At 37.5% G+C, this 16,378-nt stretch overlaps 1 protein-coding gene across 2 annotated transcripts in view; it reads right to left on the minus strand.

The window, feature by feature from the left end:
* ARHGEF7 (Rho guanine nucleotide exchange factor 7) overlaps positions 1-16,378 on the minus strand; it is a gene marked incomplete at its 5' end in the record, with an annotated part of 64,460 nt that overhangs the window by 36,977 nt on the left and 11,105 nt on the right. For both annotated transcript variants that reach the window (XM_082498825.1, XM_082498824.1), the window contains 3 exons: positions 5,449-5,571; positions 12,359-12,454; positions 12,715-12,809. In XM_082498825.1, the coding sequence (XP_082354951.1) occupies positions 5,449-5,571; positions 12,359-12,454; positions 12,715-12,809 (314 nt within the window). The remainder of the gene's footprint in view (positions 1-5,448; positions 5,572-12,358; positions 12,455-12,714; positions 12,810-16,378) is intronic.

The raw sequence follows: 16,378 nt of genomic DNA on the forward strand, positions 1-16,378 counted from the left end.
GGGGGGGGGGAAGAGGGGGGAAGCCATTTAAACATGAGGAAAGCATATCCAGGAACTAGAATGTATACGTTTAAAATCACAACTTACACTTCTGAAGTAGGTGTCTGTTTGTAATAGATGGAGCACGAGCTATCACTGCTGAGGGGTCTGAGGACTGCACACAGGCACCGCATTTTGAGAGCGTTGTGGCACAGCTTGGCTCAGCAACCCCTCAACCGCAGCTTTTAATTTCCTAGTGCTAAACTTCCCAGTCAAGCTCCTCTCCCCGGGACTGTTGCTTGGCGTATGACATCAGCCTGCACACTTGCAGGCTTAGAGATGCACCAAAGTGGGGGAGGCACAAAGAGTTTTCTGACTCAAGCTGATCTGTATTCCACGCTCCAGTTACTCCGAGTAATTGTGATGTTTCAGCTCCACAAATTTTATCCAGACTGCTAGGTCTGTGATGCAAGTGTAGAATATGCTTGGGATACGTTATCTAAGAGAACAGAAGAATCTAGCAAAATTAATGTTTGAACAAGCAAAGATTTGCAAATAGCTTTCTTCCAGCCGAGAACTGGCTCAACACTGGCCAGTTTGCAAAATTAAAAAAAGCAGGCATATATTACTAATTTTTGGCTGCCTTTTCATCAAATTAATTTTTTTTTGAAACATTTTTCTTCCATTTTAAAATAAACACGGTATTGTTTAAACAAAGTAAAAAAGCTGACCACCCCACCCCCCAGAATTACATACTTAGTACTGATTACATTGGGTCTGTACTCTCCATATTTCCTCAGAAGAGTTTTATGTCCACTGATCAGTGGGGCCTGTTAAACTTTTATTTTCACTATATTCTCCACCCTTCACCGAGTTCTATACTCAGATATCTTTCCTCACATCATTTGGGATACAGTCCACAAAGTCCCAGTCCTAGCTTCTACCTCCTCTTTTCTTTTCTGGAGTTTCCTCTTGCACTGAACTTAGTGGCTTGTGATCTTTCCCAGGTAGGTAAGACCTCATGTTCCTGGGACTCCTTACTCCACTGCAATTATACATTTCTGTACCTTTGTATCCAACCAGGTTTTTTAATTTATTTGAGGGAAATTCATTTTCTCATGCCTTAGATTGCTCATCCTGTTTCTTCTCTCACTGGAAAGCAAGCATATGTCTATGATCAGAAGCACACATAGCAATCAATTCTACTTTGACTGAACACTACTCCCTCGAGGCAGTCCTGCCCTCAACAGCTAGCAAAATTCTCTCTGAAAACAACACCGTATTGGATCACCTACCCTTGGACACAAAGGGGGATTCTCAAGAAAAACTAAGGGATATTAGAAACTGAAACCTCATATACTGCAGCCAAAGAGGTATGACTGTTATGAAATAAAGTAAATAGAGATCACATACAGTGGCACTATAGCAACAATGAGAGAAGGGAACAAGGAGAACAAGCCAAGACGCAGTGGTGGAAACACGCAAGACACTGATCTCTGCAAAAGCCACCACCCAGCTGTACCTGGTGAGCTCCACCTCTTCAGCTCTAGCCAGTGCTTTAAGACACAATTACACAACATGATGACAGACCTAAGCAAAAATGATTTAATTCTTAAAAAAATATTGATTTATTACACAAAGAATTTTAATTCTGGAAAAATATGCAATGGATGTGAAACAATTCTAACACCTGGATAAAACTTAGAGTGCCACATCTGGAACCAAGAGAATGTACCCAAACTTAATAGAAAGATTTTTGTTGTTGTTGTGGTTATCGGATGCAAACACCACCTCAGAAACACGCAGCTCTGAAACCTGAACTATATAGGCTGTATTAGGTTTTATTCCCATTTCTGCATATTCACATACAATCAGGTCTCTAATGTTATTCAATATTAATAATTAACTTAAGGAAATGAAAGATGTTTGTGGCTTTGAAGATCTGAACATGAAAAATCTCTCATTCATTAATATAATTAACCCCCTTCAACCCCGACTGTATATTTATATAAACACACACATATATGAACATATATATGCACACCTCCTCTTATTTTGTACTAATTAAATAAAAGCCCCCATGTTGCTGCCACATACGATCAGGAAGCAAATGACAAAAAAGAAAGAGGAAACACAGGCTGGCATTCATACTGAATGGCATTAAAAAAAAGAAAAGAGACAGTCACATTCCAACTGAATGCCTCTTTTAAATCTCCAGCCCCATCCCAATTACTGCTATTTAGAATCTACTTCACAAAATGCTATTCAAAAAAGAAGCTTTTGACTAGAAGTCCAAAATAATTCTGAGTAAGTTAATACCATCAAGTTTTATCTATACATATGCATACACAGTCTTTACCAGGTGTCAATGACATTTTAACAGGTATTACAACATTGCTCAAAGAGCATGCTTGATACTTCAGAAAATGACATATAAAAACCTTGTATGTGTAACACTCCATCAAACCAGATGACTGCTTATAATTTTGATGTTACAGTGATCCAACTGGTTAAAGAAACAATACAGTTAATGCTTCAGAATGATAGCCATTTTCCTTTAAGTTGTTTTTAGTCAGCAACAGTAAAAATACAATAATAAAACTATTATATTTTATAAAATAAAAAAAACAAAGTGGAGGTAAAGTTTCTGAAGTTTCCCCTAGAGCAATTATCTAGGATTTTTTTGTTTCATTTTTGTTGGTATGGTTCTCACCAAAAGCAAGTGAACTTAATAAACTGCAGAAAATACTAATTCTGTGATCTAAGAATCTGACTTAAAATTATCTGCCAGGTTTTTTTGTAGAAAGGCTTTCAGAAGCACAGTTAATGCATGTGTGTTCAGTTTATGAAGTGCGCAGAGTTCAAGGCAAGAAATAATCTGCTGTAGACAGTAAGAATTGACGTTCCAAATCAAACCACACCAAACTGTTCCTTCTTCCTCTCTCTGAACTGCTACTGATAGCACAGCTGTTACAAACATGATATTCAAACCCAAGAATTCGGCAAACATCTATTTCTCCATCATACTTCTGCTGGTACTAAAACACATATAATGCTTTTGGACCTCTGCTACAACTATGCCGCCAAAACAGCCAACAAATCATCACTGTTTCTTAGAAGTCTTAAACATCCCTGAAAAATTCCAGTTCAATATTAATCTAGTATTCACTGCAGTGTAGCTGTTTCATTATTATTACAATCATGACTATCCTTAAACCTCATAGTATCTTCTACATTAAGGTTTAGTAGGGATGCTCTTGCACAATAAAAACATCTCAACTAAATAGACAAGGAGACAGTTTGGAGTATTTTCCTTTTCTTCCTGCCTTCAATCAGTTTGTTATTCTGAGCAGAAAAGTTTTGTGGGGGTTGTTGTTTTGTTTGTTTTTTGGGTTTTTTTTTGTTTGTGGTTTGTTTTTTTTTTTTTTTTTTTTTTTTTTAAAACCTTTAAAGCAATGTAATTAAAAGCTTTCTGGCATTCTGATAGGAAAACGCTCAGAACTGCTTAAAGCCACCTTCTGATTTCTTCACAGCAGCTGTCTCAAGCAGAATTTTTAGTCAAGCCACTTGATACCTACAGCAATAGTGTTCAACAAAAATTAAGGGCTTAGAATAATAAAATAAGGGTAATTAAAAAAAAAACAGCATTCACTTCTGTGGAGTCATGCCTGCCAACACAATAGCATTATATAAAGTTGCTTATCACAACTTACTTCACCTTGAGCTATCTCTTGCAAACAAGACGATTGCTTTGAACCTACTTCCACATGCAAATTACTTAACTGCTCTACAATATTTATATTGACTCCACCAGAATTTGATATCAAGCTGACTTTACAGACCAGAAGCTGAATTTTTTTAGGACAACCTACGTGCAAAGCAACACAGAGGAGAAGAAATGCTTCTCAATTTGCAGAACAAACAGCTTTCTTCCCTTTCACTTCTATCGCGGTTTCTCCGACATGGCTATTCCCTGTGCTTTCCAATAGTTCTGAAAGTTAGGATAATCCGTTACAAATGTCTCCAAATTTTAAGAAATGTAGGTGATCACTTTGCTATCATTTGCCATTTTTTAATCTATAGATTAAATCCCAGACCTCTGTATGGAAAGAGCATAAAGGCACAAACAAACAAAAAATCTAAGCCTAAGAGTATTAAAAACCCTATAGGCTTAGATCACCTAAATATTTTACCATTTACAGAAAGTGGTACTAGAATTAGACCATTTAAAAGCAAGCACTAAGGAGTTTGAGGGTTTTAAACACATTTTGTCTTGTTTGATTTTAATTCGTCATTGCTTCTAGCAAACATACCTTCTTTCTGCCTAAATTGCAATGTGAATTTGCAGCTTGATTTTTCAAAGTGGGGTTGGAATATAGTCACGTCTTACTCACATAAGCAATAGTTCATAGTACTTTGTAGCTAGAAGGTTTTTTATTTATCCTATTATGAGCAAAACTCAGAAATGTGCCAAGTACTGTTGCTTTTAAAACATAATGCGAGTTCTTGGAGGAAGCTAACACTATATAAAACAAGGCAATTATGCTCCTCTTTGTTTAGGAAGAGTTAAGAATATTCAAAATATCTTTACTTTGGTCCATCTCAAGAACACAAAAAAAGGTGGGGAAAAAAGCAAAAAGAACAGATATCCTGATAGATTTTGTCCTGTGTCTAACCTTCAAGAGAAGATCATGGCTATATTTGCTTGTGGTGCAGGACAGAAAGAGCCCCAAACTAAAAGCTGCTACAGCACACGATCATCGGGAGAATTCATAGGACAAGTTTGTGAAAGCAGACTTCTTTAATCAAATTCTGGCCTCAACTTTAGTCCCTTAAGGTGATACAGGACATCTTCTATGCAAATCCAGGGTCAGTCCCAAAGCTGAGCAATCTCCATCATGTTACTCAGCATCCTATTTCTTACACATAGGAAATACTGCTTTGGTACACTTGAAAAGCTCACACTCCTTTCATATCACTCAAAAGTAAAGCTAAGGGTATAGCTAAGTTATAGTCCTTAGCTATAAACTTAAAGTTAAGTACATGCAAATGTACAGGCTTTTACAGCACTGAGTTACAATTCACCATCTACTAGTAATCTTGTAAATTATGTAATAATTCCACAAACTTGTTTTGATCTCGACATTTTTTTAAAACAAAGATGACAATCAGTACACGTTGTTTTACATAATCAGAGTTCAGTATGTGTTCTTTAAATGAGAAAATGCTCTCAAATAGTTGATAACACACTGCCAAAAGTGACAAGCTGGTCCTGATCACATAGAATAGCTTTGTGCTGTGGGGTTTTTTTGGTCTTTTTTAAAAAAATATATACTACTTTTTTTGTTTTTTCTTAAAGAAGCTCTACCATACCAAATGCATGTCAAAAGAGATATCACAGCTTTACAACACAAGTGTATTTTATGCACTTTTTTGTATCAGATTTAAAAGAGCACAAAGCAAACATACCTGTGTTCTGTGAGAACATTTACTGCTGATGGATGGTTGGCACAGTATGCAAGGTATAAGCTTTTCATTTGCGGCATCAAATTTAGAAAACATCCTCCAACCCTCTGCTGAGTTTCAGGCAACCTAGAAACAAAGAGTAATAAAAATAAAATTACTGTAATACCGACAATAAATTAAAAGCCTCGAAAAATAATGTATACTGGGGTTGGTTTGTTTCTGTTGTGTGTTTTGTTTTTATAAAATCATCATATAGATTTCTATGACCAGCAACCAACAGCTTGCTCTTCTTTACAGCTTCAACCCCGTAACTGTCAGGCTTGATTATGCCATACTCTACCAGTATAGGTAGAGTATGGTACATACCTGCAAGACAGACGCTCTGCATTTTTTTTTTATTTTTTTTTTTTCCCCAAGAATTAGTGGTAATTAGCACTTTCTTCAGGAGTTCAATTTTTTAGTCAACATACCTATTAGTTAGAACAGTTTACTATCCACTTATATATACCATGCCAAGTTAAGCCTTTAAGAAGGCAATAATTCAGCATTTAGATAAAAAAATGGAGTAGCAAGTATTCTCTCCCTCTACCCCACACCACCGGAGATGGTAGGCTTAAAATATTCATTAAAAGATTTAAGTACCATATTAAGCTCCAATAGCACAAACAGAAGGCAGTTACAGTGCAGTAACAGGCTGTTTATACGCCATTGTCACTCATCTTGCTTTTTAAGGACCATAAAGCACTTTTATGTTGGTTTGTAACCAGGGCAAGAGGGCTGCTGTATCACCATCAGTACAGAAATACTATCTGTAACTCATACTTTCTTCATCTTTCACACTAGAATGCACCACATTTGCTAAGCAGTGAAAGAAAATGTCCCAATTCTGTTCAGAAGGGCTTATTTTGTCTAGTACAGGATGGTACTTAAATAACAGCAGCCTCAATGACTTTGGGGAAAAAAAATCATGACTCAGCAAGAGAAACAGTATTTAGAAGAAAAGCTTACTTTCACACAGTCTTGGGTGAACCTAATCAGTTTTGGAATATACACACATTTATTTATTATAAATAAGGGAGGACAGGATATGAAGAAAGATAATCTGAAAATATGAAGATACACAGTGTATTTTTCAAAAGGTTTTAGCAGAAACTGTCATCTCAAATTGCAGTAAGAAAATATCTGGAGTATAAATATCTGAAGTTGGCTGTGCAGCACCAGCTTAGAACTGGTACAATCAGCAGAAAGTAAAGTCTGACTTCTGATTTTGCATCTGTATAAGCCGGGGGGGGAGGAGGGGGAGAAAAATGCAACTCTTCCAGTCTTATTCTTAGTATCTCCTTAAGCTGCATACTTCATATGCAAATTGAAGCACACTCATTTTTTAAAATCTAAAATAATTTTCAAGCTAAACACAAACTGATGGGAAATATATACTCTATAACCAGCCATGCTTCCTTACTTAATTCCACCATATCATCATTCCCAGAACCACTCAATAATATCCATACTAGATTGCTTCCTATGTGAGAAAGAATAAATCGGACAAACAAGTGAACGATAGATATCGTAAGGGTGTCAAAAAGAATGAAACCATATTATTTTCTGCAGAGCAACTCCCACTTGAAGGACTAACTCTCTTCAGCAGTAGGTTATATGGCCAATAGTCAATTGCATAACCCACAGTCAAGTTAACTGGTAGATGGGACACAAAGTTTTCAGCGGTACTAGACTACAAGCTTGTCCCTGACGCCTTCTCTAAACTCATAGTAGGTGGGAAGACCTACCCAATATGAAGTCAAAATTGACTGTTCAAAATGCAGGGCAGGGGAAACACACTTCCCTATTTGAAAGCAACATTCATTATCGACACCCAGAAAATGATAGCTAGCACATCATGCCAGGTAACCTCTGATTACATTATCAGCGCTCCTTACATTAAAGGCTAGGGTCCATATTTTATTGTCTGCATCTTTATTTCTTTTTCAAGAAAAGTTTAAATTCCGAAATCAATGGAGTGGCTTGCTTTTGCGGGTATTTAGTGGAAAACCAGGGGCATTCCCCAGCACACCAAGGGAATGCTACTCTTGCAGCCTTCCAAGCAGCATTTCCTGCCTAGCAGCTGGTCCCCTTTAATAAATCTAAGCATGAGCTAATAATACATTCCTCGAGTAATGGATGCAGAAAAAGTCTCAAACTCTGAAGATATGCTCAAGGCATATAACTCAGTATTAAATAGTAAGAAGCCCCAATAAACAGTTGCTGAAAGTGATTACATTCCCTTTTCATACTGTAGTGCCGGGGGTTGGGAGGATGAAGAGTAAATTATGGCTGTTCCTACCAAGCAGACATCTGTGTCTTCTGATTCTGCTGTTCTTTTATCAGAATGAAAGACTGACATTATTTTCTTTTTCATGTTGCACATGCATTGCAACTTTATACTGCTCAGTCTTTGTTGAATTAAGATAATTAACAGACTTTATAAGGGGGTGGCAACTCATCCCGTTTTACTTTTCTAATACAGGCATTAGTTGCAAGTGTTCTATTGGAGGCACAATTAATAAATTATCTATATCTCCTTTAAGTGCTGAAAAGCCAACAATTTAATACCTATCACCACATCATATAAACCTTTGAATAGTTAACGTGTTCAATAGTTATTTTGCAATTTATTCTGAAGTTATCATACCAATATTCTTCTCATATTTGATACTTTAAAAGGAATCACATGTAAATACTGTATTTATACATATATAGAAATTATAACAGCTTCAGTTATAAAAAGGCCAAAGACATGTTTTGATGCCATTTACAGAATTGAGAGAACCATCACAAAGCCTCTGCTGTTGCACACGTGCTAGAGGCATCACCATACAACTACATCTAAACCACCTAACAAATTATCTGCTTATTGGAGTTACATCCAACAGCTATCAGTTTCTCCAGACTTAAAACGGGTTCCCACTATATGATAATTTGAGAAAAGAAAGAAAAAATACCTCACTGCTCAATCACACTTAGTTTAAAATTCTGACCAAACCAGTGACTGGGACTGGACTAAAGCTAGACTGGCAGCTGACAGAAAGTGTGGCATTACAGAATATCTAATTATGTCCTGTGAGTTCTGAAAAAAATCTGCCTTAGTTTTGGTGTCAGTGGACATTTGGACATTACAACATTCTGCAAAAGGCTGTGGAAACTGATGAAACTAGACAAATTTAAACACAGACTAACAGAGGCAATCTTAAAAGAAAAGTAGATCACAAAATGTCATCAGCATTGTATGTTTTCTTTTTGCAAGGAGAAGATCTGATGTTCCTAGATTTCACTCAACTCTGTGGTTACTGCAGGAGTGTCATGCAGCAATCTATGTCCCTGTATATATGTATGCGTATGTATAAAATATATATACATTTATACACACACCCCTACAGAACCTGCCACAAACTGGAAATTTTGAATCATCTGGGTGGCATTTTCTAGTCTTCCCCATCTCATCCCACAGAAAGATAAACAGCAGAATTTCCTGCCCCTCTCTCAGCCTCTTGAAGGAACTGGGGCATCAATAGTGAGTTTGCTGTGTTTGCAGGGGGTCAATACAGAGAAAGTCTTGAACTTAAAAGCGAATAGCAGTGGAAGACCCAGGACAACTGAAGGTGTGCAAAAGTTAAGGGATAATTGTGATTATTGACCCCAAGGGATGCAGTTTGTGAAGAAACACAAGATTAGAGGTTACGTCCTGAAGCTTCACAGTTAACAAGGTTACTGAAATAAGGGGGACACTTTGCAACAAAAGGAGGTACCATTCAACTTATTCACAACCCATCTGTCTAATCTTCCATGCTCTCTTCTCAACCATACCTTTCCCTATTTATCAATTTGCCTTACCTCTCAGACATCCGTTACCAGGCTTTTTTCAGGGAATCTGAAGACACTGTTCAAATTCACTTAACCATGATAGCCTTACTTCTATAGATACTCGCAATAACTAAAAGCAAGGGACAAAACTGGGATGCTCTTGCCCTGTTTTACTGTCAGAAATTGGCACTTTTGCAACTCGAGACTCCATCAGCTTCTCTGCCTTGTCAGTTACAGCTCTTTTCCATCCATCAGAACAAAGCGCACTTGAAGCTGATCAGTCAAAAAAAAAAAAAAAAAAAAACCACACATGTGCTTTTGAAGTCGGTCAGCCAGAAGACTCTCTCTCAACGCTAGTTACTCATTTCATATGCCATTTCTGTTTTGTAAATGAAGGAGAGAAGTCAAAGGTAGAAATAACCCCAAACGAATCTGTCCAATGGTGTCCAGCATCCAGGCAGGCAGACAAGAAGTGTTCCCAGGCCTGTGACAGATGGAGGAGCCCAAAGGAGCACCACAGTGATACTGCAACAGAAGCCAACCAGGACAAGTTCAAAGAGGAGAAACCTTTAGCAATGCACCAGAAGAGCTTCAAGGCTGGGGGCAGGGTGGAAGGGTGGCACACAACTAAAACTAAACCACATCCAAGCAACTATTTCCCCCAAAACATACAAAGCACCTGCTACAGCATTACGCGTTCTGAAAAAAAACCACAACCCAACATTTAACAACGTGAGGGTTAAATAAGCCAAAGTGGTGCAGGCAAGAAGAAAAGCACCAGAAAGTTTCTGTAACTGGAGTAAATGCCAGGATTTGTTAAGAGAAAACTCAAATGACAAACTGAATCGAGTGGGGTGTGGAATTCAAAAAACATTCAATTCTCACGCCCAAGAACAGGAATTTGTCAAGCAAGGTAGGCTGGCAGCACTACAACCGGCAGGACATCAGCATTTGGTCATTCTGACATGTCAAGTTAGAAAAAACACCATACCGGATGCTGCAATATGAAGTGCCTGAGTGATGGAACTATAAGCTCTCTGCCAAAAATAAAATAAAATGATAAATCTATTTTCAGCCCGGGAGCTACTCTGAGTTTACAGAACAGGTTCACCAGCCAAAAAAACATGGCAAAATGACAAAAAACAAGGCAGCAGAGCAAGCATTCTTCTACATGATAGGAATTATGATAGATTGGATTCAAAACTGGAGGAAGCTGGATGCTCAAGTCAATATGCTATGATGAAAATTAAACTGAAAACACCACTTGGCATGGCCAGCATATTTATGAAATGAAACTAACACAAAACATTCGCAGTAACCCTTCAGTAACCCTGGGGCATCACTTCCTCTGCCCACCTACTAGCATCCGTTATGTTCCTAATTTACTACACAGCAATATTTCACTTAGCAGGAAGAAGAAATAAAGGACATTATGAGAAGGTGCTCCAGAGTTTAAATAAATGAAGGAGTTCTAAATAAGCTTTCTGAGCTTGAAGCTACGTTATGATATCACATTAACCTACATACCAAGTTACAACAAAACTTGCATTAATATTTGTTTAAAGGCATATGTTCTTTCACTCTTAAGACCACCTTAATCAAAAGTTTTAAAAGATGACAGTCTGCTCATGCAAAGTACTTAACTTCCCCAACTTCTGATTCACAGAAACAAAATTGTGGTAACAAAAGAATGAGACAACAAAGCACAGTGACAAGAAAAGAAAGGAAACATTTATGTCTATGGACAGTCACTCGCAGGGATTTAGACACTTAACTGATCAAATCTAACTTGCCAGAAAGAATATCCTTCTTTCTCAAACACAGCATGGAAGAAAGGTAATTTCAAGAATGTTTCCATTCCACTGCTGAATAGTCATCTGAACTATACCGTCCTCCTTTCCATTCCAGTCTAAGTTGTCTAGAGGTAGAAGAGAGGAAGAGAAGCCAGGTGGTAGGAGGACGTGGGATCCGAAGTCAGTAACAGACCCAGACATACGTTACTGCCTAGTGGAGACGCAGTTTCTGCTTTGTCATGACAAAGCTCTATCCTCATATGGAGCAGCTTAGAGCAAAAGTGGAAGAAGAGGTCAAAACAAGACACATTGAGCTTATCTAAAGATCACTGCTGCCAAAAGAGGCGCTTTCTCCTCCATCCAAGACATTCATTCCTTCTCACAGCCAAGCACTCCCAGCAGACTGAAACTTGTATAAGCCCTCAGTAGCAATTCAAATTACTAACTTGGCAGAAAACAAGCAAACTGGGATTAGCAAGTTGCCTTAGCTCACCATGTGGTCAGACAAAACCAGAACACAGGCAAGGAAAAGGATGCAACTGAGATTAGGAACAGGAACTACACTTTCAGTGGAGTTTCAACACTAGAGAGTTGTTAGGACAATTCAAATGGGATACGGCCACCTTCTTTCTTACATCCCCAAGTGCTGAGGTACAAGCTGAAAAATATCCAGCTACCGCTTCAGCCTAACCTAAGGAAGGAGGACAGGTGTCTTCATCCCCTTTTTTCCGTGCTTCATGCTTTCTGTGTGGTACAGGCATTGAGGCTTGTTACTCTTTCTGCCTATCCTACATCATGCCTCTCCCAGCATATTTTGACAACCACCATTGTTCAGGACAGAACAGTACTAAGCAGAAGCATTCTCATACAGCATCCTTCATCCAAGTCACATACCTCATCCTCCACTGTTCCACCACAACATAAGCTCCATTTATTCTTTCTCTTACGTTAAGAAAATACTTAAAATTCATGCTCCCAAATCCCCCACTTTCTCTACCACTTCCCCACCGGTGTGCAATTGCATCATGGAAATTCATAAACTGTTTTCAAACTACATCAAAATTCCTACCTCTTCAATTGCATCCTAGGGCCAATATCTATCTGTGTAAACAATCAATGCATTACCCAAACATCTATTACTATACTGATGCAGCAACAGTCCTTAAGGTGAGAGGAACAAAAATTATAACAGTATACACAACAAGTAAAATAAAATATTTTCTTGTTAGAATTTTACAGTATCTGGTATGCATAGTACTTACTTGGTGCATTCTTCTAAAGACTGTACAAGCATTTGCTGGAAAGAACTTATTTCTTCCAGGTTTCCCATTAAGTACGAAGTATTTGCAGAGTTTAACCTGGAGACAAAGTAAATAAAAGGTGTTCAATTTTGTAGTTATTGACTAACTGTGCTTTAATAAAACCTACAACATTAAAATAAAATATTTACTGGTTCTTAGATTAAGCATCAGACTAAAAGCAAGCCCTGCCTCAAGAATCTCACAGTCCGCACAAGAAAATGCACATTGATATTGAAATTTTGACCATGTAAACCCCACCCAATACACAAGAGATCTCGAATTTAATTTAAAAAACGAATTAAAACAAACTCACATACTTTTCACTGGCTTGTAATGGTCGCAGGTAGTTTGAAAGCATTGTTTGTAGCTCCTTAGCATATTCATTTTCTGTTTCTAATATATTTTGTAGCACCTACAATAAATGACAGTTGCTAATTGGTATTTCTTAAAAAATACTTCAAAGTGTTCAAATCAATACCAGTTTTAAAGCATACAAAAATTTACTTAGCACTAGGAAAACTTAAATGAGTGTTCCTACATTAAAATTTAAGTATCAGCAAGAAAGCATTGAATACTATACATCTATGAAAAAACAACACCACACATGCTCAAGGAGCCATCCTTTAGCCATATACAAAAAAAGTGGTAAGCTAGCAGGAATTCCACTACACTTAAAACTTTTACGGTAAAATCTGAAAGCTATTCAGTGTTCTTCCAAAGCTAGGGGTAATTATTCCTCCTGTGTACTTCAGAACAGTCAAAGATCATCAGAGGCTGGTAAAGCACAATAGAAGTAGTATGAGAAATGAACAATTAGTGTCATTTTCTCAGTCTCAATTACAACACGTTGCAACTCATCTTGTTAGAGAAGTGTTTATTTATTCAGACATGCTGTTCTATCTAGAAGGTCTGAATATCAGACTTACAAATATCAAGTGCCAACTTTACTAGCAATATGATTAGCATTATTGCATTCTTTTTAAATAGGGCTGCCTAACCTTCCACTGGGAGTGCAATAATACACACTACCATGAGAAAATTACAACAGATTCTGATGCAAAGCCAAGAACTCATAAAACACAGCACACACTTTTTTTTTTGCTGAACATAAATCAAACTAGAATACCCCCAAATATGTAAAAGAAAACATTTTACCAGGCCATGTCCCGGGAGCCTGCTTTAGGATATCCTTCAATATATTCACATCAAATTCTACTGTGCTTTTAGCCAGCAAGTTACTTTTTGCCTCCAAAAAGTTAATGATTTAGCAAGAGAATCATCAAAATTAAACATAGTTCAATGAACACAGCTGAGTTTTGAAAACTTTTTGCTATTCACTGGTCATAAGCCACATCACAAACCTTCTCATTTTGCTACATGCCATATTTGTCAAGCCTATAGTAACATCTCATTTCAGCATTTATAGTAACAACTGTAATTGAGTGCGTTATTCAGTGTTGTAGTCAATACTCTTTCTTAGGAAATAAAAAAAGCCATTCATTCCTAAATGCAAACCTGATGAAATAACTTTAAATAGTTCAGTATGTCAATGAAGAATTCACTGTTCCTTTCATTGGTGTCATTGATTCTGCTTATTCCTTGAATGCTTCTATTCATTTGGAGAGAGGGAGAGAGACCACTTTTGAGTTCATTCTTTTGTTGGAAATCTGAATCCTGAACTGAAGATTAAAATGTCTCCATTCTCTGCTAAACACTATGACAGAAGAATGTCACAGGGAAAGTTATGGCTAACTAGGAAACTACAGCATAAAGTACAATATACACACACAAATTTTAAAAAAGCTAAGGTTTCTTTGCCCACTTAGACCAAGGGAAAAAAAAATTCCATTGATCACCACACTAATTAAACCCCATAATGTCTTACACATATATAAAACAAAGTCAATTGTTAAATAGGAAAGTACTTAGGAACCCTGAGGTTCAAAACTAAACGCAAGACCAATCTTTTCCAATATGGCTTTTCCAACAAAAATCTCCCAGCCCAAAGTCATTACACAGCAATTAGTAGGGAAAAGGAGATTGAAAGCCAAGGACAAAAAACACGGTGTCCTGATGAAGCACTGAACAGCATTAAAAGACATTCAAAGATAAAAATCGACAAATTTGCTAGAATCTTGAAAGGCTGCACTACTCTTCCACTTTCTTGAAGACTACTTCTATTCTTCGCTATTTCCTTTCTTTCTCTGAAAAGCTTGAGATAAAACTAGTTTCGTGTTGGATAACTCCATTACTTTCCTGTGGTGGTTCGGATTTTTATTTGAGGATTTTCTTTGCATTACGGAGAATATGGGATTGAAGGAAAAAGACTTAAAGGAGGGAAAAAAAACACATAAAAGAACAGAAAAGCTGAAAAACTAGAATTAGCCAGCTGATAAATTATTGGGAAAAAGGAAAATAAATGCAGCTGTAAATAGAACTATGCTACAAAACCTACGCAGAGTACTAGATACACTTATACTGCTTTATGTTATTCTAGGAGTTCACAATGTTACATTATACTTTAGCTATACATATAGTTTTATATAGTTTCCAAAACACATTAAATCTATTTCCCTTCCTCCTCCCACCCCAAGTGCAGTCTCCACTGCTTATAACATTATTTCACTTCGAATATCTTTAAAAAAGAATAATCTTGCTTACATAACTATAAAACACCAGTTCTGTGAGATCTCGCATCCTCCCAGCTTGACTTACCTACCTCACGGAGAAGCTATGAGGATTAACTGTTTGGACTGTGCTTTGAAGCGGTAAGCAGTCAGTATTGCAACTCAGTATTTTGGCACCAGAGCACTCTTACATTCCTCATATCCATGTCTCGCCCGCATGCTCTAATAATCACCTTTCTTCCCTTTCCTGCTTTCTGCGCGTTCTGGCTGCTGCAAGACCCCATGAGACCTCGAAGACCTTGTTTCCACAACTCTACCACAACATTTGCACAGATAAGACTGGGTACCAAAAGAGCAGCATTGAAGTGGCAGCTTTTGCAATCCGTAACACTGATGAATGGCAGGCACAGACAACTGAGCTCAAACAGCACAAGCTCTCTCAATCACACGGCATGGAAAATTCAAGCACTGTTAACAATTCTGTCACACAAAACACCAGCTATCTCCCCAAGGCAAAAACTGCCACCCAAAAATGGATTTTAAGTGACTTACATGAAGCTGATCACCTTCCAAATAAGAGGGAGAAAAGGCAGATTTCACAGCTACACTCGGGCGTGATCCTGTTGCACACTCCCATTTTATGGGAGTAGTATAGCACTCAACTGAAATATCAAATGGTGATCAACGTCTAATTTTCCTGGATCATGAGAATCTGAGAGATGAACCCCTTTAAAACAGGCTCGAGAGAGGCAATATAAAGCACCATACAATTATACCATATCTTAAGGGTCCTCAAAAACTTTTATGAGCTTCAGTAAACACAAACTCTTGACCCAACTCCAAAAGTGCAGCCTTGAAAAGAGTGCTTATTTTCTATCACTTCTCAAACGTTTAAATGGAAAATGAGGTCTGCAAAAACTCATGCTATGGAGAAAGTTGCCCATTTCTTTACCTGCTTTTAAAACAGCTCAAGGCAATTGTCCTGTAAGTGGAAATAACCTAAAATTTTGTGTCCAAAATAAAATTAAGTTCTCAAGGGATTAACAAGTAAAAATAAACCTCAGAGTAATGCCTGCCCTGTCTTTAGGGAATAAACCTGCAATAATATGCCCACTACTTCAGTAACAGTTTACTAAATTCTACATGAAAAATGTCTCATGCTTGATCATGAGTCTGCTTCATATTACACTCTGCTGTAGACTCGTACCATTTTACGGAAAACAAGACCTTGTAGCACCAGTAACTCTAGTTGTCTAGATGTCTCTGCTTATTGCAGAGGGATGTTTGACTAGGTGACCTTTAAAAGGTCCCTTCCAACTCAAACTATTCTATGATTCTCTACTAACCTGCATTC

This window comes from Vanellus vanellus, assembly GCF_965231255.1.
Source record: "Vanellus vanellus genome assembly, chromosome: 1".
Classification (NCBI taxonomy): domain Eukaryota; kingdom Metazoa; phylum Chordata; class Aves; order Charadriiformes; family Charadriidae; genus Vanellus; species Vanellus vanellus.